The sequence below is a fragment of the Acomys minous genome (assembly GCF_964271855.1).
Source record: "Acomys minous genome assembly, chromosome: 7".
Classification (NCBI taxonomy): Eukaryota; Metazoa; Chordata; class Mammalia; order Rodentia; family Muridae; genus Acomys; species Acomys minous.
Window position 1 is genome coordinate 46,057,215 of NC_140488.1, and position 27,723 is coordinate 46,084,937.

The 27,723-nt window shown below is 36.4% G+C and overlaps 1 protein-coding gene and 1 long non-coding RNA gene across 2 annotated transcripts in view; one reads left to right on the forward strand and one right to left on the reverse strand.

The window, feature by feature from the left end:
- NRK (Nik related kinase) overlaps positions 1-27,723 on the reverse strand; it is a 106,368-nt gene that overhangs the window by 14,120 nt on the left and 64,525 nt on the right. Inside the window, exons 12-24 of the mRNA XM_084789848.1 lie at positions 26,738-26,913; positions 24,913-24,976; positions 23,297-24,422; positions 20,914-21,012; positions 17,957-18,024; positions 15,461-15,558; positions 13,411-13,508; positions 11,726-12,051; positions 10,783-11,104; positions 9,593-9,767; positions 8,700-8,771; positions 6,968-7,111; positions 3,876-4,034 (exon numbers count right to left, since the gene is read on the reverse strand). Coding sequence (XP_084645974.1) covers positions 3,876-4,034; positions 6,968-7,111; positions 8,700-8,771; positions 9,593-9,767; positions 10,783-11,104; positions 11,726-12,051; positions 13,411-13,508; positions 15,461-15,558; positions 17,957-18,024; positions 20,914-21,012; positions 23,297-24,422; positions 24,913-24,976; positions 26,738-26,913 — 2,927 coding nt within the window. The remainder of the gene's footprint in view (positions 1-3,875; positions 4,035-6,967; positions 7,112-8,699; positions 8,772-9,592; positions 9,768-10,782; positions 11,105-11,725; positions 12,052-13,410; positions 13,509-15,460; positions 15,559-17,956; positions 18,025-20,913; positions 21,013-23,296; positions 24,423-24,912; positions 24,977-26,737; positions 26,914-27,723) is intronic.
- On the forward strand, positions 16,582-26,835 carry LOC311602156. The gene is made up of 4 exons (XR_014780692.1): positions 16,582-16,672; positions 24,936-24,970; positions 25,933-26,084; positions 26,731-26,835. It is a non-coding gene; the product is annotated as an uncharacterized lncRNA (long non-coding RNA).

Consider the following 27,723-nt stretch of genomic DNA (forward strand, 5'->3'; position numbering starts at 1 on the left):
TGTGTGCAAGATGCCGAGTTCCATTCTTTCCAGAGCATAAAATACTACAGAAAGTCAAAATAAATGGGAAAACTTGCCATGTTCATGGATAGATAGATTTTCCTTATTGTTAAAATGTAATTATCTAAAATAATCTCCATAGAATAAACACAATCTATGTTGAATCTATGTTGAAATATCATGACTTGTTTTGTAGAACTGAAAAGGATATTCCTAAACATGACACAGAATCTTAAAAGGTTCTTAATCTTCACAAAAATATACCCAAAAGTCTAAAGTTGAAGTATTCCCACTTTCTGACTTCAAAGTTTACTACTGTAAGTAGTAATATTTAATTGACTTTAAATGTAGGTAAGTTATATATCATTTTCAGAATTAGATATATCTGGGGATTGTTATATTAAGCTAAACAAACCAGAATCAAAATGACAAATATCACAAATCTTTTCTGTACACTTTTGTGTTTAACAAAAATTAAAGGGGCTGGTGAGATGGCCCAGTTATCGAGACAGCACACTGCTTTTGCAGAGGACCCAAGTTCAGTGACTGCAAGCCTATCTGGACATTTCAAAACTGCCTGTTACTCTAGAATCTATAGTCTAGATCAATGGAATATTTTCTGACCTTGTCGGTCACCACATACACATGGTGCACAGACATACATGCAGGCGAAAAACAAATCAAATATTTTTTAAAGTATTAGGAATATGGATAAACTAGATACAATTGAGATTCAGCAAATAAACCGCTCATATCTAACCTCAACAGCTCCAAGACTATTCAATAAAAAAATGTAGTGCCTTAAACACATGTTGCTGAAACAAACTGTAAACTATATGCAAAAGAACAGAGCAGGAAACTATCATGCAACACACATACAATTTAAGTCAAAATGAATCAGAGATTTAAATGCCAGAACTTAAGTTGCAAAAGTATAAGCAATAAAAAAACAGGAATAAGTATTAGCTTTCTATATGGCAATCTACTCTTAACATTTGACAGAAATTAAATATAAGTGATACAAGAAAAAATAAATTAAGCTTCACCAAAATTAAAAACGTTTGTGCATTCCAGGGCATGAGAAAGTAAAATTGGCCCTGGGAGTGCCAGCCTGTACACTCACCTATTTGGAAGTCTTAAGAAAGACTTAGCGTCTCAAAAACAAGGCAAGTCTGTCCACTTTGTGAGACCCTATCTCAAAATATAACAGTGGCTGGAAATACAAATCCATGATAAACTGGCAGCCAGGTATGTACAAGGACCCCTAAGTTCAGTTCTTGGTATCACAAAAAAAGGGGGAAAAGAAAAGTGAAAGAATCAGGTTTGGAGACTCCTCCGGAGCACCTTTTATTGTACAAGATTGTTTTAGCTATTCTAAACCTTAAACCCCTACCCAGATCTAGCCAATGGACAGAACACTCTCCACAGTAGAGTGGAGAGTGGGATATGACTTTCTCATGTACTCTGGTGCCTCACCTTTGACCATGTCCCCTGGACGAGGAGGCCTGGTGGCACTCAGAGGAAGGATAGCAGGCTACCAAGAAGAGACTTGATGCCCTATGAGCATATACAGGGGGAGGAAGTCCCCCTCAGTCACAGTCATAGGGGAGGGGAATAAGGGGAAAATGGGAGGGAGGGAAGAATGGGAGGATACAAGGGATGGGATAACCATTGAGATGTAACAAGAATAAATTAATAAAGGAGAAAAAAAGAAAAGTGAAAGAAGAAAGACACAAAGTACTAAAGAAAATATTTGCCAATTAAACATCTGCTAAGAGACTAGTATATGGGATGTATAAAGAATTACTATAATTCTATTCAACATCAGGGCAACAAGACTAGGTAAAGTCATTTCTCTATGAAAATATACAAATGGTCAATAAACACATGGAAAAATATAGAGGGGTATTGCTAATCAAGAAAATGCATATTAAATTATGAAAAAGTGTGTTAATTCTTTTAGGATGACTATATTATAAGGAGACACAGGCACATAAGTTTTCAAATGGATGCAGAGAAAATGTGTGTCTTGTATATTACTAGTGGCAATGTGAAATTCTACATCTAGTTTGAAAACAGTTTAGACGTACTATTCCAGAGAAAAGAAAACATAGATGCACATAAAAACACACAGAAGAATTATTCTTATAAGTCCAGAAATAGAAAGCATGCCAATGTCTATTAACTGATATGTAGATAAATAAAGGTAATGTCAATACAATACATTAGTATTTAGGAGTAAGAAAAACTGAAACATTGGCACACTCTGTATTATGATATAATACGAATGAACATAAGAGCATTATGCTAAGTAAAAGAAATCTGTCACAGAAGACCACGTAATCTATAGATATCTTTCTGTTAACTTCTGAGATAAGGCAAATACATAGAGAAAGAAAGTAGGTCAGTGCTTATCTAATGCTTGACAAAATGTGAGAAACTGAAGAAGGGAGGGAATACTGAATGCCTGCAATGGAACACTGCTTTCTTTGGGGAGCAAGGTCGTAGTAAAAACAACTTAACTCAACAAGGAGATGAAAACCGTTGAGTTGCCCACTTTAAATAAATAAATACATTTCCTAGTATGTAAATAATTTCAAAGGGACTACTGATAGAGAAAGTAAAATTTATACAAAGCACATGCTTGTTTTATGCAACACCCCTCCTTTTTGGCTAGAATATTTATTCTGTTCTGGAACTCTCCAATATTCTCTCTCTTGATCATATTCTTTTCCTCCCCTTTTCGTTTCTCTCTCCTACCCTTCTACTTGTCAATGGAATAAGTGACTCTTGGTTGTTCTGGATAGCAGTATCATTGACTGGAACGGTCTCAGCTAGGAAAACGGACTTCACTTGATTGTCCATTGACCAAAAGTGCAGATTTCCCCTTAGTAAAGATCTATCACTGAGGTAAAAATTGCCAACTTAATAAAAAGTAGTTTTAAAATATAAACTCCTGGATTTAGCATCATTCACTTTTGGGGCCATCATATTTATATAATATAATCTCCTGGCAGTGCTGGTAGCTGGGGCTAGGAGGAAGCATTTATCTTGTACTTTATTTTTCTAGACACAAATTTCTCCATTTAATGGTATATACATATATATATATATATATATATATATATATATATATATATGCATACATGTGAAAGCAAAAATTTTCAGTTATGATAGAAACACTCTTCTGCAATTTGTATAAAGTGATTTCAGCAGCCTTTCACATATATTAGGAATTCTTCCTGAAGAGTCAATTGCTTCAAAGTAAAAGGAAGCTGAGAGTAGAAGTGATTTGCTTCAGAAATGGAATAGAATGGAATAACATTACTTCACAGTCGTCGACAGCTGAGAACAGAGTTCAGAGGCCAAGGAGGGTTATTACTGTATTTACAGAGATATTTATGGAGAGATACAGGATATAAAACATTCTATAATGAAACATTAGGAACAATAGTCAACAGATCACAGAAAAACTCTCTTTCAGATCCATCACAATGTTTCCTGGTCAGTACTGAATGGGATCATATTTTATTGCTATTCAAAGGAAAGAAAACATCCTACAGACCTCTGCAAGTTGCTGAAGATGCGTCAAGAGCATTTATAGTGGGGGAAATATGACTTTCAAATATTAAGAGTAACCAGGAAAGAAGGAAAGAAGGAAGAAGAAATAAAGCAAATTTAACTCCAAGAGCTGTTTCAGCCAGTAGTAGTAGGTATGTTGGCCTGGGAGACGCCTCAATGACAGTCACTCCTATTTTCACTCAAAATTGCAAATACTTTCCTTTCCTCATCTTGTCTTTTGCAATTCTGAATCTCTCCACATGAAGAAGGGAAGCAGAAACTATAGAGCAGTATGAAATGTGAAATGGACGTACGGACACTGAAGTGTTCACAGCCAGTCAACTTATCAATAGCTTTGCAAGCTTCCTGGGTCTTCAGCATTGCCTTCTGCCTTTTCTTGCTCCCTGGATCGTTATTCAGAATCTTGTTCCTCAGCCAAGTCAAATGATACACGCGGAGTCTGTTCTTGCGGCCTGATAGGAAAACACAATGACGTTTTAATTCTTTCTCTTTATATTCTAGAGATTCAAGGAAGTAGGGGTTCACTACTCTTTAAACCAAATGTTCATTAAATAAAAGTTATTTTCAAAAAGTGACATAAGACTCCTCTGTCTCAAATGCACAAGACTGTTGTGTTCTACTTGCTGCCTCTGTGCATGTCTGAAGTGGATCTAAAATACTCCACTAGGATACATTAAGACTGTCTCTAGGAAGCCAACCCAATTACTATGACCATTTTAAAGGATATATATATATTCATGTAGACACTGGGAAATAAGCATATTAATTATCATAATTGTAAAAATGTACTTATTGTGAGTAGATTAAAATTCCTCTTTTCTAACTATTTTGACACACATAATGCACTTTTCTTGGTTGGTTGGCTTTTTGTCTTTGTTTTGTTTGTGTGTTTTTTTGTTTTTGTTTTGTTTTGTTGAGACAAGGTTACTCCCTGTAGCTTAGGCTATCCTGTAACTCACTCTGTAGACCGGGCTGGCCTTGAACTCACAGAGATCCACCTGCCTTTGCCTTCCCAGTGCTGGGATTACAGGCATGCACTACCATGCCTGGACATAACAATTGGTTTTTATTTCATTCATTTATTGTGCCATAGTACAGAAAAATACAGTAATCCTATTTAAATTTTGCCTAACATGTACCTGAGCTCTCCATCCCCTGTCTGTTCCCTTTCCATTAATCGAGCCTCTGGCAACCACCAGTCTATTCTCAGGTTTTTTGGTACAATGTTTTAGTGATTTCTTTTACTGGGCGAGATTATGATATAATTACATCACTTTCCTCTCCCCTCACCCCTCCAAGCCCTCCTATATAACACTCCTTCCTCTCTTTCAAAGCCATGGGCTCTACTTGTCATTAACGGTTATTACATGCATATGTGTATATACATGGATATTCCTAAATATATAAATATAACATGTTGAGACAACTTTTATATTCTACTTATGAGTGAGATCCTCTTTAATTTTAATTCCTAATAACTAATCCTATGAAGTTCTTGTAATTTATTTAAGAACTAAAGGCCCTACATATTGACTTTATATATTTTTCCTAGTCACTTTTAAGATTGTTATAAAAATTCCAAAAGTAGGAATTTTTTTGAGAACAGGCTGGCCTCAAACTTGGAGATTCACATTTGCCTCCTAAATGCTGAGATTAAAAGCATGAGCCACCACATTCAGCCTACCAGTCAAATTCTTACTGTGGTTAATTTTACTGTGTTTTCGTAGGGAAACTTTAAAGAAGTGTTAGGGTTCTAAAATTATACTTATGGTTATTTTATACTAAACTGGTAAAATAAACTGCTGAAAAAAAATTCACATTTCATCTTTCAAAGTTTTTTTTTCAGAGTAGCCTTAGAAGATCCTCATCTGATGATGATGTTTTTATAGTATTTGACACAATACTATGCTTACCTACCATGTATGGGACCGTTGATTCTAAACCCCACTTTAAACAAAAAACAAATCACATTTGGGTTAAGTTTAAAGATTGTAAAAATGTATTTCTGGGTTTGCGACAATTAGATGAAAATAAATCTCTCATCCAGATGTGTATAGTCTCTCAGTTACCCAGATGTTTTCTAAACTAAGTACTGCTTCTGTGTGTCTAAAGTCATTACAAATAATTAGTCATGAAATAGCATTAGAATATTATGAAGTCTGAGCTTACCTCTAAGGGGTTTTTGCCTCTAATCAAACCTTGAAGCAGAGTTAATCTCATCCAATCTGTGTATAATATGGCATTTTTGCACTAATAAATATTCCATATATCTTACATGTTATGAAGTACAAAAGCTCATAAAAATACTAGTTGTTGGCATGGTTTTATTTGATGGCAAAATATTATGTTAACCATCCCCTATTAATTCATTAGCTGTCTTTTGATTTTCTAATTCCAAGTTCTGTTTAGTATTAAGTCTCAAGCCCAGAAAAAGGACTAACTACAGTACTTATAAACATATCAAAGCAGACACTGGCAGCCAGGCTGTCTCAGCAGTCCTACGTGCCTACCTGTTACAGGGTCCTCCTGCCCCTTTCCTTGAACCCTCCAACTCTTCCATTTTGGCTAAGTTGATCTGTTTACCCTTTTGCCTTTTGGCCTCTTGACCTCTTGGTTGGCACTCCAGGTTCCCTTCTCTCTCTCCCTTTTTCTTCATATGACCCCACTCAGTCTGCTGGTCATGTTCACTCTAGACTCGCCCAGATGCCTCTGTCCCTGCCTCTGGCTATGCTCCGGCTCATATCTACAATAAATCTGCTCCTTCACCATACCTAGGAGCAGTCATGTCATCCCTTTATTTATTTCTTTTTCATTCATTTGGTAGTTACAATTTAACATCAACTTATTGCCATTTTTATAGTCAAAGTTTCAAGCTCTGACAGATCAAGACTATGGAAACCAACTAGTGTTTGGGAAAGGGGTTGATGCCCTTAGGGCACCCATTCTCGTACCTAATCTTGTCAGTATGCCCCTGTAAGAAGGCAGAGATGAAGACAATTGTATCTTTTCCCCAAATACTCATCCATTTGGTTCTTTGTTGTTTCAGACACATTAAAAGCTAGATAGCGGATATTGGTGGTGTCCCCTGTGCATGTGATAACAGTTCTGAGGGTTTAGGGATGACTCTGAAAAGACTTTTCAAGGAAGCCACTGCACTTTTCCTGATCTCCAACCTAGGTTAAGGGCATCGAGATCAAAGGGATTTTTGTTTAAAGTGCAACTGAATAAGAACTTATGACACAAGTAGGAGAGTCTGCTGTCCCAATTAAAGGTTATATTTAAAGTGTTGTCCTGTGAACACTGTCACCTAAGGAAGCCTTTAACCTAGTTTGCAGTTCAATTGCTCCACATAATTACTCAGTTAATTTTAGGACTTAAAACAAACCTGAGATGGTAATCAGCAAATTGAGCGGCTCCACGACTTGAATCTGGCGGAATGGTCTGCGCTTTATAAGCTTAATGACGTCGGCCTTTCCACTTCTGTCCATCAGATACAGATTAGATCGGGTGCCCAGCAACAAATTGACTCCTGTTCAGAAACAGACAAAGAAAGTGCTGTATTAGCTGATTATATTTATTAGTATGAATTGATTCTACAGAAAGAGGTTTCAGTATGATACTGTTATACTTATCTGTCACACAATTCAATCAAAATCATTCTCATTTACTATTCCCCTTTTTTTTTCTGACTCCCTCTCTAGTCCATTTCCATTTCCCTAATAGTCCCTATTATACTTTAGGACTTTAAATTAAAAAAGCCTAGATTTTGTATATGAGGTGAAATGTAGCTTTTGTCTTTATGCATTTGGCTTATTTCAATACCCAGTTATAACTATTTTCCTACAAACATGTTGCTACTCTTCTTCACAGATGAATAACACTCTACTCTGCATATGCATATTCCACAACATTTTTTACCCTTTACTGATTTTTTATGTTGTAGAGGAGTTTATTAAATGAACACTGTGGGAGAAAGAAAACGGGGAAGGGGTACCCCAGGGAGAGGGGGAGAAGAGGGGGGAGGGGAGAGAGAGAGAGAGGGGGGGGGGGAGAAAGAAGAGAGTAAGAGAGTAAGAGAGAGAGATGTTGGAGAACCCATTTACTGATTTTTAAACTAAACATATATATATATGTAATTTCAGTTTACTAATCTATATAAAGATTACTATTTCAGGCTATCTTCATACTATTTAACTATGTACACTCCTGTCAGCATATGTCTCAAAAAATGTGTAAACACATGTCCACACACACTAGCAATATTTTATTGCCTGCTGCCTAGTGTGCCATCTGACATACAGAATATTGTGTATATTGTTACAAGTATTTCCAGAACCAATCGCCACTTCTGAAAGTTACCTTTAAGCAAACTTAGTCTATAAATATACAGTTAATTTCTGTTCATTTTCTAGATGTGAGCTACATTTCTGGGTCCTTGCCAGACTGAAGTCCTCATGCATTATTGTCTGAGCCACTAAATTAGAAAAATATTGAGGGTGACCATTTTCTTCTACCGACTCCATCCATATAGTTAAATGTGTCACTTGTTTCTATTTTTCATTGGAAATACCTGTCTTCTGTTCAGTCCTACATTAGGTGAACTTCTATAAAGGGTTAAGTTAGAAGTTGTTGTTTACTTTGGATTTCTCCCCTGGTTGTAGTTAAGTTACTTTATAGCAATGTTCTGTGTGGACTAGCTTGGGACAACCTATAATCTCAGTCCTATTATATAGTCATAAATTTTCTGAAAGAAAGAACTGAAAAATTATGTTAAATTTAAGACTTTACAGGGAGAAACTACACATCTTCTAGACTTAAACCTTTCAAGATCCTGCAGAAATCTTTCTTGTAATAAGCATACACTATCTTAGAAAGCATTATACTCGAACAATTAGAATGAAATCTAAATTTGAATTTCACTCCAGTTAACTCAAGTTGAGAAGCATAAGAAAGTGGAAGACATTAAGTCAACAAGCCAATTCAACACTGAATCAATTACTGCAAATTCATTTTTAATGTATTGGCAATGGTAAAAATATTTTACTTCTATAAGCTTTGCAAGTTTTCTACACAAATATGAATTAAAAAACACCTCAGTTTCAAGAAAGCAAACTTACCCCACAACGAACCACAGCAGATCTCAGAGCTGAATTCCTTTTCATACACGTGGATTAGTGGTTTGTTGTACACTGGAGAGACATAGAGTGGGTTAACATTGACTTCAGATGCTAGCTGAGGTGGGTTTTCAGGCACCTCAATAAATCCATTATATACTGTAAAGGGAAAGGTATTGAGACAAATCACTGGTTTATATACTAAATGTGCCAAGTATTTCCAAAATGGAGAAGTCCCTCAAAGTTTTCCTCATTGCATTTTATCTTTTATGCCAAGTCGTTTGTAAAATTTTAACTCATTGGAAAGCACAAATTATAGTGGTTAAAATACATTGCTGAGTATGAATGGGATTTATAGCTTTGATTATACTGCAAAACCAAGAATTGAATGAAGGACTCAATGTCTCAATTACAGGTCAAATCTAGTCACCATAAAGACTGACAGCTGGGTGTGATAGCAAGGGGCTTGTGCTCCCAGGAAGATGAGGAAGTCAGTGCCAGTAACAGCTACAGAATGAGCTCAATGCCATCCTGGTTACATGAGACTCCCAAAAATCTAAGAAAAAAGAAAAGATTTCACTGAGGAGTAAATATATATATATATCGATAGATAGAGAGAGATAAGATTTACGTATTTAGGCACATATGTTGGTGTGAGTTCTTTCCTTCCACCATGTGCATCTAGGGGATCAGGCTTAACCTTGTTAGGCTTGGTGGCAAATACCTTTGCCTTCTCAGTTATCTTGCCAGCCTGAGGGATAAATTTTTAAAAGCATACATGAATCTCAATTTATACCAAATGAAGATCCAAACTCTCTGATTTATCACACACTGTGAATTACTGTCTGAGCAAGTAGAAGCATTCAGGGTGGAGCAATCACAGCAGAAATACTCACAGATGGCACTGGCACTGTCAGTATCAGAAGCAGAGTCTCTGCGAGATGCGCGGGTGATAGGAAACCCAGCTGCTGGTGATGATTCTGGTCTGTCGTTGTTAGGATCATCATCAGGGCCGAAGGATGCGATTTCCAAGGCAATTGAATCTGAGGTCTCAGTTCCACCATCTGACTCCTAAAAGGAGACCAAAGATCAATGTTAAAGCTATTTGGTTAATAACAGGAAAAAATGCTGTGGTGACTTGAAAATGCAAAATCTGCAGTATATACATCCTCAAACTCCAAATTTACTAATAATATTAAACAGTATCATCAGAGAAGCAAGTTATTATTGAAGTAATTTGAGGGGAGAAATAGGAGCATTGGGTTGCCAAATATACTATCTCAGATCTAATATTCGTGGAAATATATCAGGTACTATGCTAGTAAACTTGATTATTCATCTCCACAAATACGTATAATATAATGGACTAAATACCATTGCCTCTGATTTGGTTATAAGAAAACCAAAACTTAGAGAAATTACACGTTTTCTGAAGTGTATGTACCTATATTTTAATTTACAGATATAAATGTGTGTGTGTGTGTGTGTGTAGTATAGAATTAGAAGGGATCATGAATGAGAGGGAGAAAGATTTTAAGAAAGATTAATGAGGGGAAAACTGGTCAACAAAATATATGTAACTTGAGAGCTGAATGTAGGGAAATAGGGTTCAATTGAGAGGGCAGGTGAATGGAAAGGACAAGAGGACCAACAAAACAAAGTATGTGTGGAAATTCCATAATGAAACCCAACACTCTATGTGCTATAAAACATGTGATAAATATATAATGGTAATGGTTGCACAATATCGTACATGTCCAAAATGCTAGCAATTTGCATACTTAACATGGAAAATTCCAGTATTTGTATTCTACAGTTATAAAGAATATTACCAGTTCCTTAAAATACTATCTCAAGCATATGATCTGACTTAAAATAACAAAATCAATCAGGTTTTTGCCCTGTTGGAAGTATATAGGAACCATCAAATTATATGTAGTAAAGGCCCTATGCACTTATATTTTAAATTATTTCAGGATTTGAGGTACAAGGTTATAATCAGTGTTGAATAGCTGTAATATTACATATCATGTGCTAGCATACATTTACAAAAGAAGTATAATCTTGTTTCCAAATGCTTCGTTACCTCCTGTTCATGTTCAAAATCCTGAAATTCATATTGATCCAATCCTAGACCATCTCTCTGTGAGTGAGCTTCTTCTCCGTAGAATCCAAATGCTCCATTCTCTTCGCTGCCTCCATTGGCTCCCCTGTATCTGTTACCTCTTCGATCATCTATATTGGCTTCATATCCTTCTGGGTTTCCAAAGGCTGCACACGCTCCACTGGCAGCGTTTCCATAGTAACTCCTGGCTCCATTGTTCCCATAGGCTCTGAAATCTCCCCTCTTTCGCTCACGTCCATCATTACCAACACGCTTCAGGATTCCTCGTCTATAATACCTTGACCTGATAACAAGGACAATAATGAAAGAAAGCCATTCGATACAAACACAAATTAAAGCCAGAAAATGTTACATATTGAAATAAGCCAAAAGGGGAGAATGGGGAAATAGAAGGATCCAGAAGGCCCTAGAAACCTACAAGAAGAACATCATGATGGGCAGATCTGGGCCCAGAGCTTCTGCTCAAACTATGGCACCAACCAAGGACGATAGGTGCAGTAAACATCGAAGCCCTACCCAGATTTAGACAATGGACAGGACATTCTCCACAGTTGAGTGGAGAGCGGGAACTAACTCTGGTGCCTCATATTTGACCATGTCCCCTGGATGGGGACACCTGGTGGCACTCAGAGGAAGGATAGCAGGCTACCAAGAAGAGAATTGATACCCTATGAGCATATACAGGGGGAGGAGGTCCCCCTCAGGAACAGTCATAGGGGAGAGGGGAGTGAGGGGAAAATGGGAGGGAGGGAGAAATGGGAGGATACAAGGGATGGGATAACCATTGAGATGTAATATGAATGAATGAATTAAGTAAAATAAAAATTAAAAAAGAAATAAACCAAATATGCCCGTAGCTCTGGATTTATAAGCATCTATGGTATAATAACAGAGACAAACCAACCTTGGCCGATTGTAAGCAGCACCAAGACTCTCATCATAGTCATCGTCATCATAGTCTCTACAGGCATATGCCTGATCAGCCTGGTTATTCAAGTCACGGCCACGGCCATAGGCATCTTCATAAGCCCCATTAGAAGCTTCTCCATCAGTATTAGCACCAGTATCATAGAGTTCAACATAATCACCATCTTCTACAGGTGGCTGACGGGCAGGTGGAGGAATTAACCAATCATCCCAGAACATTTCAGAGGGTGCACTAGGGCCTACCCAATCATTTGTCAAGTATACAGGGGGTGATATCTTTCCCACTTTAAATCCATCTGGAACCTGTGTGCACAAGAAAGGTTAAGGTAGCCTCCTTTAGCTATTGGAAGTTCCCAAAATGACAATACTTTAAAACATGTTAAAATTATCTTCTTTATTGAAACAAACAATATTTTATTAAAGACAAGTTGCCCAAACCCAAACATTAGTGCTTATTAGTGTCCTTTGTAGCTCACACGGCACATTACTAACTGCTTTATTAACCCTACTTGCCTGCTGAGGAGTAGACATCTGCTTTTGATGCCAGGACTTACATTCTAGACAAAGTCTGTTATATCCCAACACTGAGATTAAGGTACAGCTCATGAAATAGATATGTCATTTTCCCAGTTTTGTCTGCATAGGCCATAGTCTATCTTAAATTACTTCAAATGCCTTCAAAAAGCAAATGAATACAAATACATTTTTTGTTGTTTTTTAGGTTTTTCAACACAGGGTTTCTCTGTGTGTACTCCTGGCTGTCCTGAGTCACTTTGTAGACCAGGCTGGCCTTGAGCTCACAAAGATCCATCTGCCTCTGTCTCCCTGAGTGCTGAGATTAAAGATGTGCACCATCACGCCTAGCTACAAATACAATTCTTATGATAGGCAAGATGTGTGCATGACAGAGTAGGGGTGTTATGAAAATTAAATAATACAATCTGAAAGCACATTGCAAAAATTTAGTGAGGCCTTTGGTTATACAATCAGAAGGCATTATTTTCATTAATATTTTATTTGTCTCATTATATAAGGATATTATTAAGCAAAGTTGAAAAGGTAACATACCAGTGTTGGTCATAGCTTAGTTTCTAGAAGTAGCTGTTTGCGATTTAACTTTTCTATACCTTCTGTTTCCATTTTGTGTGGTGAAAGGATTGACCCTAGAGACTTGAGTATTCTAGGCAAGCATTCTATCACCAAGCTCTATCTTTAGCACCTCTCATCAATACATTCTGACCAAAATGTTAAAATATAATACTGTTTGATCAGAAATGCTTTTGCCGCATTTCAACTTCAACCTCAAAGCTTTGTATTCTCAATACTTGCCTAACAATAAGACCTTTTAATAAAGAATAATACATTTAAACACTTTGATCTCCCTATATGTATGAGTGTTTGCCTGAATGCATACATGTGCGTCTTGTACATGCCTGGTATATACACAGGCCAGAATAGGGCAATAAATCTCCTGGAAGTGGAGTTCCAGATGACTATTAGTCACCATATGAATCCCAGAAAACACACCCTTGTCTTCTGAAAATGAAACAAGGGTTGAGTCATCGGTCCACCCCTTAGCCTCGGTGTTTTAACGTCAGAAAGAATAGGTCAAACGAAATTGATATTAAAAGCAGGTATAAGTGCATCATGATATAAACCTACATGGATATCAATCAGTAAATTCTGGTCAATAGTAGAGTAAGGTGGTGATGACTGGGACTTCCTCCTAGTCACAGGACTCGCCTCCTCGGAAGATGATTCTATGGAATGCCAAAAATCCATTAGTACAAACAGAGATTTCACAATTGTGTCCATTTGTATAGTCAACCAATTCAATACCTTACTATTTCTTTCATCATTTGTAATTAATTCTCTTACAGAAATATCACCTTATATTAAAACCTCATGTGACCATGATCCTGAGTTCTGCTTTCCAGGTAACTAGCTGGCTCAAGGTTTGTTTATGCTGTAAGGCATTTTTGTCTCCAATGTTTCATGTGTACTTGATCAATCTATCTATGTAAGAAAGTACTCAGTAAGACTGGCAAGCATGTAGATCCATAAGACGTCAAAGAATGATGAAGAGCAGGAAGGACTGACAATGCCATTGTTTATACAACTAACCAGTAGGAAAGAGGTCAAAGGTGTCATTTGAAGTGAAAAACTCTTAAAAATGCACTGCAATTTTAAATCTCCCCAGTTTTAACCAAACTGTGTATTCCCAAATCATCCAATAAATATGGAGCATTAACTAATAAAAATTACAAAGTTTATGTTTCATACAGCTGAAAACGTTATAGTAATTATTCATGAAAACAACTTTCTGCTTGGGTCTGTTCTCTCTCACATGGGCATTTTAAAGTACTGAATACTACTGAGCATTTAAAATGTGGCCAGTGCACCTAAGGAATAGGCTATAAAATGTCTAATCCATTTTTGCTTTTAGTTTTCTTTTTAATAATTGCATGTGGTATTGCCATTTACTATCACGTTGCATACCACAATTCCACTGTGATAATATTTCTATTGAAAATTCAAATTCTCTTGGTTTGTCAGGGTAGGTTTTGAAAACTGTGATGTAATAAATAATAAATTGTATTAAAAATTCAGTGAGAATATTTAATCGGCTCAGAAATCAGTGGAGTCTAGGTGAACATTATTTATTATAAAAGGGTTTCCCAAAGGAATACTGGATCCATGTTTATGTCTAGATTATTTCTACTGCCCTTCTTTTATCTGCAAACTAAATACAGTCAAAGTCTAGACACTACAAATAACCCCCCTGCATGTTTAAGTGCTGTTATCTTTTGAGAATGTTATTCTACATATCATAGAATGTACATTCCTGCCTTCGAGTAGGGCTATGACTTAGCTATTTATTACTTATTCAGGAAGTAATTCTTTCGAGTCTTTTAGAGTGGAAGTAGTCGAACTATAAAGGTTGAGTGTCTAGTGATTTCTCTACAGTGAGATGATCTCCTCTATGAGGAAGTTAAACTTGCTGGGAATCTCAGCTGGTCTGTGTCATACACATAGCAGTCTCAGAACTGAAAGGTTCAGCTGTTACTCGCAGAGACAGTACGGCTTCCTTCTACCAATGTTGATAAATATTCTTATTTCAAAAAGGTAAGTGAGTGCACCATAAAATTTATGCATTTGCCTTGTATTAGCAAATTTATACCTGGCCAAAACAGAAGAAAAATAGTCCCCAAATTTTGCCTTGTCTCTTCAGAGAAGTATTTCTATGTGAAAATACACTATGGAAATAATTCTTTCATTAAATTAACCTGGATAAGGTTTTAAAATTCAGATACCTTAATATTTGGTCTACTATATTCCTTATGATATAGAGATTAAACAAAAATCTGTATGATACATTTTTATAAATAATATGAAGGCTTGGTCAGGAAATGTCCTCTAGTTATACATAAAACTTAAAAGTGGAAAATGCTAGATTTTATGACCCAATGCACATTCTTTGAATTTGTCATAATGTTTAAAAATGTGTAAAAAATGTAAAGCCTCTTAAATGAACATCACAAATAAAATAGTTGATTGGAATTGATACGACAATTTGAAAAGCTATCTTAGGATTGTTTGATCAATTCACTTTTCATACATTTTGATTAAACCATCAGTTTATAACATTTAAGAAATAAGTATTGTTGTATGTCATATTAACCCCATGTTGAAACTTTGAGTTTCGAATTACCTGGCTGTGCTTGGCAATTTTGAATGTTTATGGGACTGCTCTGTCTGGTGTCCTTGGGCTCCTGAATTTCTTCTTCCAAAAGAGACTCCTGGCACACACTAAAATGATAAAGAGATAGAAGGTTTAAAGATGGTTATGTCGACAGTCATGATAAGCATGTTGATATGTTTCATCGTTATCTCTAAAAAACAAAACGAAACAAAAGACTGAATAAAGTTTTTCCCCCAGGTTTCATGTGAAGATGTATAGTGAAAAAGTGTAAAATGAGGTTGTCGGGCTATGCTTACTATATATGAATTCTTTCATCATCTGTTCATACTGTGCAGTGTCTTTATTTTTAAACTTTATTTCATTTGTATTGTTTGTAATTAGTAAAGACCAAACTAATTTATTTACAGGCAAAAGTTGTTTGGAACACTGATTAAAATATAATTTTCTGTGTGTGTGTGTGTGTGTGTGTGTGTGTGTGTGTGTGTGTGTGCGCGCGCGCGCACCTGCAACTACAAACATGCCATATAGCATATGTGGAAGTCACAGGGAAAAGTTGGGGCAGCTGGTTTCTCCTTTAACTGTGAGGTGCTGGGAACTGAACTTAGGTCACTATTGGGCTTGGAACTATGTGTTCTTACACACGGAGCCACTTCACTGGGCCTGTTTGATATCGCTAGCATAAGGAATGGCCAACAGATTTTTACTGAATGACTAACCTAACGAGAATAGGTCTGAAGCTCTCTCCATTGTGAGTTTGTTCCATTTTAAAAATTGTCTTTAAAATGTAATGCATGGCACAGAACACTGGTCACACACTTATGAATAATTTCTCTTTTATTATATTGTACATGTAAGAAAATTCACCTGACATTTATTAAATCCTACTATCAAATGAATGGTATCAAATAAATTATTGTGATTACTTCTATTACTATATTGTCAAAGCTGTTATGTAATTATTGAATTGAATCACAAGGGCTAGAGTATAATTACAGAAATGCTGTTAGTAGAATATCTAGGTTTCTAAATGTAAGCCAATTTTGACAAACGGTCATGAGATAAGTGATAATTTAGTTTTATTTCACATAGAACTTAATGTTAAAGAAACAAACTTTTGTGTTTTATCTTGTAGTTACTCACAAATAAACTAAAAGCTGACAGCCGACAGACACAGAAGGAGAGACAAAGAGACAGAGAGAGAAAGCAGAATAAATATATGAGGTATATGTGTTTGATATCTACGCACCTGTGTGTGTAGCTGCTGGAAGTCAGAGATGGATAATGAGGTCTTGCTCTATGCACTCTGGTACAGGCTCTGATTTACCCTCTTTCTAGGTGGGTGGACAAGACGGCCCAGAAATTCCCTCTCTCCACCTTCAACAGTGCTGGATTTAAAGGCCTGTACATGACCATGCCTAATCTTTTCATCTGAGTACGGGGAATGTGAACACAGCTCCTCATATCTATACAATAAGAGTTCTATCTACTGATGTATTTCCCAAGTCCTTGAACAGATTATGTTTGATATCCCCATTCAACCATCACGTGGGGGATGCTTTGTAAAGAAGGATTATATAGAATTAAATATAGATAAATACTGCTAATTTAAAATGTAACAAGTTGCTGTGTATGTCTAGAGCTTTTCTTAACAAAATGCAGAAATGTGAATTTTATATGTTAACTGCAACAGATGTTTGACATTTAAAAATAGTTTAAATTTATATCGCATAAGCATAAACTAAGTGTTGTCTTTCATCCAGGCTCTTAATGTATCCTTTAACACAAGCATGTAACACCTCACTAAAATAATATTAATGTAAATATCTGTGCCTCTCTAGATCTATGCTGGGGGATGCGTTACTTTCAGGATCATAGCCACTACTTGCATGCATGTTTTCAGTGCAATCTACTTGATTCACGTGTTGTTCTAAGTAATAATTTGTGAAGTAAGTTCTTGTTCCTGCATTACTAAAACTACTCACTGTGAACTCTGTTACCTGATCCACTATTGTCTTTTAGCAATGACTATGCTAAGGACTGTTCCAGACTTTATGGAAATGTGAGAGACAAGCTATTTCCTGGTAATCACTGATATGAAATTTCATTTTCTGTATTCTATACCAGGATGTCTTGCCTCTTACTTTAAAAATACAAGTTCTAGAATCAGATATTAAAAAGGGAGAAAATTATGCTTAGCAAGACAAAGTTTCTGAATAGATTTGTTGAACACTTGGATTTTTCTTAAGGTATTATCAGCTTCTCATGACCAGGATGATCCTTTACTAGTCTAATGTGTAGTATAGATTTTGCTGCATTCGATATGCTTATTAACATATGAGTTAACGAGGAGGGAGGTATGAGGATACCACTGTATTTACTTAAGAGGAAAAAAGAAAATATGGAGAGGAAATTTTGTAAAATTTTTGTATCCCTAAACATTTGGGAATAAGATACTAAAATTAAATATGTTCAAAAATCAAAAAAATTAAAAGCTGAAACAAATACCTCGGAGAAAATTTCACACGGTGGGCACGATTCCGACTGTAAGACATAGAAGCAGATCTCTCTTGGACCTAGAGGTGCAATGCAATCAATAGTTGAAGGAAATTCATGACCATAAATTCTTGAGATATTAATTTATTAGAAAATCACGTTCTTCACATATATTTCCCCAAACATGTAATTAATAGCACAGTTTTTATAAACTGAACATATGTTTATAGCTATAACCCTAGAACTATTTAATCACAATTTCGGGTGCTTTCTTTGAACATTAGCCTAGGAGTAGACTCTGGGAATTTTATAATTGGAAGTTTTTATTTTATTATTAAGAAGGATCATGGCTTTTCTAAAAATGTACAAGTCAAAATAAAATCTAAAACCAGTTTACTTTTCAACCAAAAATCAAAAATTTAAGTTCACAACTCGTAGTGGTGGCTCACAACTTTAATCCCAACACTCAGGAGGTATATCCCTGAGTTCAAGTCCAGCCTAGCCTACAAATCAAGTTCCAAGACAGCCAGGGTTACACAAAGAAACCCTGTCTCAAAAACAAACAAATCAAAACCAAAACCAAAACCCGAACCTCCCCAAACAAACAATCAAAAACCGCAACAAAAAAGAATTTTAAGTTAAACTCATACCCTTCTAGACTAACTCTAGATTTTCTAAGGTTATCATATTTGCACATTCAATATAGTTTTTAAAGAAAGTATGTCACAATCAGTGTACCAAATACTTTTGGCCTCTAAGTAAATTATTTTGGGTTTTTATAATCATACACTCATCTACTATAGTAAAATACTCAATAATTTTGGCTTACATCAATGGAATAAAATTACTTTCTTTTAGCAATGGCCAGCAGAGTCATAAAGTGTTGCTTTGTCTCATTTGGTTTTAAAGGACTATTTTCCCTCCCAGTAATTTTCAGCTATGCCCCCCCCAGCCACCCCATAGGCCATTCTGACTGTAAAGTCACCTAGACTCTTTAGAGAGGGAACTGCATCATGCTGTACTTAAAAAAAAAAAAAAACCTAGCATAGCATTGTAAAAACTCCCTACAATTCTTGCAAACTGTGCTTAGCCTTTGTAGATTAGTGTGCCCTATGAAATGACTTATTTAAGTTGTGCTTGGACTTCAACAAATCTCTTGGTGAGAAATGGAATACACTGTCAGTCTTTCGTGTTTGGCTAATGGGTAATTGCAAATATAACTCACTGCTTTGCAGTATCCATGATGAGCACCTTCCTGAATAACTTTTTTCAGCTGTAGCTTAGATAATTGGCATTCTACTGATCTATGTCATTTATGAAGTTGATCTCAAGAACTTTCTATTTTATTTAATTTAAAATTTTATTCACATTAAGTCTCCCTATGTTACACAGGCTGTCCTAAAATTTCTGAGCTCAAATAATCTTCCTGCCTCAGCCTCTCTCGGAGTTGAGACTAAAGGTATATATTGCCACCACAACAGGGCCAAGAAGCTAAGTGATGCTATTAAGTGACATTTTCAAAAATCACTAAACATCTCTAATGGTAATATATGGAAAGACAAGGCTTAATATGAGTTGACATTCTTTTCTATGAAAAAATGGGAGATGGAAAGTAATTAGTGAGAATTGCATATATTAAGACACAATACATTCCAAACCAAACATTGCTCATTGCATGTATTGGTTAGTGTCAAAGTGACGGTAATAACTACCATATGGGAAAACAAGCAAAGCCATGTCTTAAGGCAGCATAGGAGACATTATTGACTATTCTCATTAATTTACACAATGCAACTTATGTTCCTTCTGTAAATATTTAATATTTACGAAGCAATAATCTTAGTCCCTCCAAACTAGGAAACTATATTCTGAAAGCCTTGAAATTTTTTTATAGTGGACTTCTGAGAAGTGTCTTGTGCCGATTGTGCACAACAATGTGACTCATACATAAGTCAGTGTAATTTATTTACATATTAAATAGTTCCAGTGACCACGAAGGATTAGCAATGTTGGCTATTAGGAATTCAAGTCATGATAATGCTACCCTCTCTACTTAAGAGATAAATTCACAACCTGATTCCCACATGTATGCTACGAATACTGTACTATTTGATGTGGTCATCAAAACAGAAGTCATCCTGACACATAATCATTTAATTCTGTGTGTATGAGAAAATGAATCCTAGACTAAGTGATGCAGGATCTATAGCGAACAGTGTACCAGGACCAGGCAGAATCAAGGTAAAAGATGACATGTAGGATGATGCTAACAGTGAGCTACCACATTATGATATGAAATATTGTATATTAAAAATACTAAAAGCATTATTACTTAAACTATGTACAGATGTTAGCTATTTTTAATGATAAATTCAAGTTTGTAAACTCAAGAAAAATCAAACTGAGGCCAATTTGCCGGCAATGATAAAAACATGAGCTCTCAATGGAAAATTAGAAATTGTAAATTAGGATATACAAAGCTTTAACAATACTATTTTAGATTCAATTTTTATAGTTTTAGCACATTACCCATAATATACAGAAGTATTTGAAAGAAAATCTGAAAAATTTATACAAAATTCCCCTTTCTAGCCATCTGTATTATAAGCCAGCGTTTACACATAAGCAAAACAACATGTGATCCCAGATTGAATTTTGAAGTAGATATGAATATCCACAAGTTTTCTATTAAGTAAGACATATTGAAAGGATATGAAAATATGAGACAATGACATCTGTATAATATTTTGGGCAAAAATAAATATTTTTCATTTATGTTTATTATGTTAAATGTATTTGTACCTTTTTGGTTTTAATTTTCAGTAAGTTAGATAGTGAATGACATAATGAAAAAGCTTTACAAAATTCTCAATATTTAAGACTATAAGGGGATCCTGAGACCATTAAGTTTAAGAAGAACTTTTTTAGGTACTTATTAATGTCATAACAACTCATATTGAGAAATTTACCTCATTTCCTGCAGGATTTTGAGCGCATGGTTCTACTTGGACTTCAGCCTGAACTGAATGAAACACTTCATCATTGTCTGATGAGTCATCTTCTCTGTCCTTTGAAGCCAAAAATAATATAAATATTAAATCATTATGAGAGTGCAACGGATAAGAATGACAGAATCATCTTAATTTGTAGCCATAATGAATAATTTCCAAATATTTAAAAAGTATTTAAACCACTAGTTTCTAATGGCTTTTGGCGAAGGTTTCCCTTTACAGACTAAGGTACTGATTGCCCACAGAAAACTTCATATAGACACACACATTTGCATATATTTTCAAATGAACTCTTAGGATTGAGAATCTGATTTAATGCTTGATTAGCACATAATCACAACCTAACTTTCACATCTAGTAAGTTGTACAAATATTCCTCCTAAATTGAGCTCTCAGAGCTTAAGGAATTGTTCAATCAAATGAATCCAGCCCTACTATCTCTTCCTCTTAAAAATGATAATGAAAATGTATGCATTTTTTTCTTACTGATATGGCAAAGCACTCAGACATGTCTTGAAATTCTAATTATATTTCAAAAGAACTATGATTTTGTCTGCAGTGTAAAGAAATTTTTTTCTTTTTTGCATTCTTTAAGGAATACATATAGAGATCTGAATGCTCAGAGGATGGCTAACAATTGTTAGCTGAATTATTTCTATTTTGAAATAATTATCACATATATATATATATTCAAAGCAATGACAGTAAGTCCTCTGCTGGTAGTATTAGGCATATTTCCAGAATAAATACAAGCCTTGTCCATTAATGCAAATCCCATTAGCTCTAATTGGTTAGGACAGCTCATTGAGAATAGTCATTAGCATGGTAAAGTCCTTCATTCCTGCCACATATCATCGTTTCAGGCTCATAGATTTCTTTCTGCATATAATTTCTATCTCTATATTCTAGGAGCGATGGATCCATTTCCCCTTTTAGGTCATTCTTCTTTCACTTAAAAAAATCATTTTGTATGTAAATGTGCCAGAAAAATTATGTGCACTAACCTAAACTACTACCTTTGTAGCTATTTGGGAAAGGTTCATTTGTAATTACTGCAGCATCAATTATTATTAAGTGGATGTGGTTAACTAATCATCATATAATTCCTTTTATATAGACAAATACTGAAAATTACTAGAAAACAACCGTCCTTCTAATCTTTTCTGACCTTACTAATTTGCTTATCAAACCTTTAAACTATTCATTATCAGATTAATAGTGCCAGATAAAATTCAACAAAGTCTGTTAAATTTTATCCACCTACATATGGGAGTTTTGAAGTTTTACTGACTGTTCCTAAATGAGAAGTTAAATTCCACTTGCTCCTTGGTCTGTGCAGTCACATCATTGCATACTGACATAAAAGCATGGAGTACGGAGTATTAAGAAGACAAGTTGTAAATATGACAACTATATACAAAGTGTTTTGGAAATGAGTTTGGTTCTCATTTCAAGATTTACTTTTGCTTTGTTTGTATGGGCATTTTTGCTAACATGTATGTCTGTGCACCATGTGTGCATAGTGTCAGTGGAAACCAGAAGATCCTCTAAAAGTGGAGTTTTAGACAATTTGCTAGATGTCATGTGGTACTGGGAAGGGAAATTTGAGTTCTCTGATAGAGCACGTGCTCTGAATCTTAACGCTCTGAGCCATATCTCTAGTCCTGACTTTTTATTCTACTTTTCACCTCAATTTACATGTCCCAAAGTACAAATTAATGCAACTTACACAAACAGTGCAGTACAGCATTCTATGGCAAGAAGTAATAAGCAGCTTCAAAATGAAAAAATGCGTATTTTCATTTATGTGTATTTGCCTATTTTAATTTGTGTGTACCACATATGTGCAGATATAGGCCGTCATGAACTGCCATGTAAGCTGCTGGGAACTGAACCTATGTCCTCTCCAAGAGCAGTGAATGCTCTTCTCTCCTGAGACCCAAAAAGTTACATATTAAAGGAATAAAAATGGAGGTAACTTTGCAATTTTAAACTAGGAATGTTTCAAGAGTCAAAATAGCTATTTTAAGTGTTTGTATGTTATCCATTTACTGGCTAAGGGAGTAATTGGTAAAAAGAAAATGAAGTAAAAAAAACCGAATAATTAAGGCATAACTCCTATAGAGATACATTAAACCACTAGTTGCATTATTAAAGCAAATTTTCCTCTTTTGACCACCGTTATCTGGAGATTTCAGAATGAATCATTTGGAGTGCAAATTAGTAAATCTTTGGTAGAACATGGAATATTTACTTCATTTGGTTTCACAGAGGAAATATGTAAGCAATAACTAGCATATTTTCTCAGTTTTCACTCAGGAAAAATATAAAAATCACTTACATTTCCAACTTCTCTTAGTTCCTCTTCATGTTGATTAAAGATTTCCTCCCATCTCCGCTGGCGCCTTCTCCTGCCAGCCTCTATATCTGAGAATTCAAAATCTTCCACTCTCCATAAAGCCTTTGCCCTGAACCTCTTGGGGGATAATCTTTTTGCCAGTGCATGCTTTAGACTAGAAACTCTGGACTTTTTCTTCTGTGGCTCTTCTGGTTGAGTGTAAAACATGTTTGAAGACAAATTTTCCAGCAAGATTTGCAGTGGACCAAGTGGTTTTGAGACAGATCCATTTGGTGCTTGAAGCAAGTTCCTTGACAGTCCATCTACCAGTGCTTGAACTGCGCCAAATGCCTGGGAGGCCTCTAGGGCCCAGGCCTGTGCTCGAGGTGACTCATTATCTTGTTCCCCTACTGGGATCAGCAGCTGTGTATCCAAGTGAAGAGGCAAGAGCACATAATGGTTCTGCGACAGTAAAGGCAGGAACACCCGGGCATGTACTTGTACTACCTCAGGCTCCTTCTCTGCCATCTCAGCTTGTGGAGGCTCAACAGCCTCTTCCTGCACCTCAGCCTGCTCAGGCACCTCATCCTGCTCCACATGCTGCTCAGGAACTGGATTCTGCCTCTGCTGTTGCTCAGCAGCCTGGCCCTGCCTTTGTGGTTCAGGTGCCCTATCTTGTCCCTGAAATTCTTCTGGCACTTGATCCAAATCTTGAGGCTTTTCCGTTTCTAAGCTCTCGGTCTGGGCCTGCTGTTCTTTAGGTACTCTGGCCTGTACCTCTGCTTCTGTACCCTGAGTAGGTAGGGGCATGAGCACCCGGCCTGCTCCCATTAGTCGGGGAGGTGCTTGCATCTGTGGGACTGAAGGTGCAGACTCCCTAGCTTCAGCCTGTGCCTGTGGTGGCATGAACCCCTGAGCTGCCCCGTGTAGGCACTGTGCTTCTTGCGCCTGCCTCTGTAAAGGCTTCGGTGCGTTGTCCGGAGCATGTAGAACCATGAAAACGCTGGCTGCCACTTGTAGTTGCTGACCTGCCTGGACCTGTGGCTCTTCTGGAAGAGGCCACCACCTTGACTGGGTGCATTTGCTGCTGGTTGGCATTCTCAGAAGTTCCTGAGTGCAAGAAGGTTCTCTAAAATAAACACACAGATGATTGCCATATGATGAGAGTGGTCAATGAAACTATGCCAGGCATGAGAATTGCTTTAACTTGTTAAAAGATAGACCCACCCACAAAGATAACAAATAATTCTGGACTCATTCTTGCAATCCCTGAAATATTCTGTAGGTAACATGTATAATGCTAATGGTCTAAATCCTTAATGTAGGTTAGTATTCTACTTGGCAGATCTCACACACACACACACACACACACACACACACACACACAAATTGATTTTGCAATATTAACAAAGATTCTCAATATTTTCACACAATCTCTCATAGAAATAGAGAAGCATGCTGTTTTTTGTTTGTTGGGGCTTTTTTTCTGATTGTTTGTTTGTTGGTTTTGGTTTCTTTTGTGCCATCAACGATTGTCTTGAGCAGAAGGCAATAGTATTAAATCTACTGTCTTATGTAACATGCTATCATCTAATTATGCATTCTTTTTCCCAACATACCTGAATCCCTTGGTGGTGTACAGTTCCTTAAAAACTGCTTCTTCCTCGAAGACCAGAGGTATGTCTTTTGTATGGAAAAGAGGAAAGGAAATAATGCATAAGCAGCATTTCACTCCCCTTAGTCACTTTGCACCTTCTAAGGTCCGGGATGTAGAGTGAACTCATACGGGTAACAAGTTAACAAGTATGCGAGCACTTAAAAATAACTCTGCTGGTGACGGTGCCAGCTTTCTAGGCATACTTTTGAAACACAGAGGAAACACACCAAACAGGGTAATTTCTCTGGACATACGAAAGAAACAGTGAGCAATCTAATCGCTGTTGCTGAGGAAAGGCAGAGTGGGATAAAAAGAGGAAAAAGGACAAGACAACTTGATGGTGTGGGTTTGACCATCAACACTTGGGCCACTGATGTTCCTGCTCCAGGAGAAGCTTAATTATGTGTAGGAGCCCACGCCTGTAGTGGCATAAATATCCTGGCTGCTCCCTGAAGTTGTTTAAGTGCTTTTCGCTTGGGTAACCCACCTTGATGGGGTGGGGGTGGGGCCGGTGGGGGGATGGGAGGGGAGAGGATTCTACATGCCCAGTTCTAGGGAATCCATCTTTGCTTGTCTTATATTTAATATATTTAAAGCATTCAGCTTCTTACAGCTGTGCTGTTATTACTGAAATGTGCAATCTTAGAAATGCAAGACTTTTCTTCCAGTTCCCTGTGTTGAATTGCTTAGGACAGCCACACTTGTATTTGTGGAATAATCGCCAAATAAATGGGACTTTTCCTGGAGTTAACATTTAAAAAAAATTTCGTACACCTCTAGATTTCAGCCAATTATAGCTGATGTTCTTTCAGCGATTTGAGAATGGCCTGTATGATGCTGGTCTCAAGACCTTCATTATCAGAGGCACATAAATGAAGCCTGTTGCTCCCCGTTCAGAAACAGGTGACACACTTTTGTAGATGAGACAAGCAGTACTGCAGTTACTCCCGCAGCTGAGTAGCATGCTTTCTATCATTTTCAGGTTTCTATCTTCATCACTCCATTGCTACTGTGAGTGCTACCTGCCTATGGTCCCTGAAATTAAATGCATAAAATCCCAGAAGATATGAAATTGGAGCTTCCTGAGTATGTTCTGGAACAATGTGTAAAATCTTCTGGTCACTTTGGACATCGGTAAGTGAAAGCTTACCTTTATGTACTTAAAGTAGCTTCGTTAATTTTATGTCAAAGTATGTGATTAGGACATAAAATGAACTTCATATGGTATATAAAAAATTATCTCCAAAACGAAGTCATTAAATGTGCAATTCTGAACACATTCATCTCCAAAGAGTTGACTGCATTTCTTTCGTTCAAAGTTAAGTTAAAATAATATAGCCACAGTACAAAATTCTATTTGAATCTGAGGCTTTATGTCTTGTAAATAGGAATACTTGATTGGTATAATAGGAAAAAAAATGAATAGCCTTATAGATAAATGCTCACAAAAGAGGTAATCAAAGAAATTAGTGACATGCCCTATTGAAAAAACTAGATGTCAAAAAAAACTCTGAGTTTTTAATGTTCGGATTAATTTCTTTTTAATATAAGTGTGTGCGTTTGTATGTGGTGGGGGTGCTTAAAGATATGTCAGACCTACCTGACATGGAGTTGAGGGTAGTTATGAGCCACCTGCTGTGGGTGTTGGTAACTGAATTTTAAGCCCTCTTATCTGCTGAACGACCTCTCTAGTCCCCATCACAGACATAAATCTTAAACAAATATTTTAAAACTAAAAACAATAAATAAATAAATGTCCGATCCTCTCTTGTCTTTGCAGTTTCTACCTTTTATCTGCCTCTTTTGCATGATTCCAGTGAGATGCTTTTTCAGGGACTCCACAACATGCCGCTCATTTTCTATATCATGGACAAATGGATGATGAATCATGCTTCCAGATGGAGGATGGAATGGGACATTTTTTATCATGCACTTTTCCATGAAGCTGTGGAACTTAGGGGACCTGAAATAAATGAAGCATATGGATGAAAGACACCTTTAACCCTGCTGCACTGTTCCCTATCCAATCACTGCGCTACTTTCAACGTCAAATATTTTGAAAGACTTGTTAAAATTAGAATCGCCTTTTCAATCAGCAAATATCCTAGGTCTTAACAATACACACGATACAGTGATTTACTTTCAACCTCAGACTTAGAAGTTGAGTCAACAGACTTTTTTTTACTCAACACTAGAAATTTCAATGAATTTGGCAGCATGTATATGGTAAAGCTCATGTATTAAGATGACAATTAAAAGATGAATGTGAGCCGGGCACAGTGATACACACATGTAACCCCAGCACCCAGGAAGGCAGAGGCAGGTGGATCTCTGTGAGTTTGAGGCCAGTCTGGTATACAGAGTGAGTCCAGGACAGCCAAGGCTACACAGAGGAACCCTGTCTAAAAAAATAAAAGATTAATTTGGCATATGATTCCAATTGACGGTGTTGATAACCAGGGCAAAATAAGCTTGTAAAATAACACATGCAAAAAGACCCATCAAAAAGTTTAAATCTATGTAAAAAGTTAAATTGAATTCAAGAAGAAAATGCCCACAATCAAGTAACAATTGCCACTTCTTACTAGTAATAGTAAACAATAGTTAAGCTGGATTAACCAGCTTCACAAAACAGATTTCTTATAGTTGCCAGGTCTGTAGCAGTAAAGAGGGAGCTCTGCAAGTCTGTCAATGTTTACATCAATGGGCCAACCAATAGGACTGCACATCACAGTTGCTGACTGCATGTATAAAGACCATGAAAATATCACAT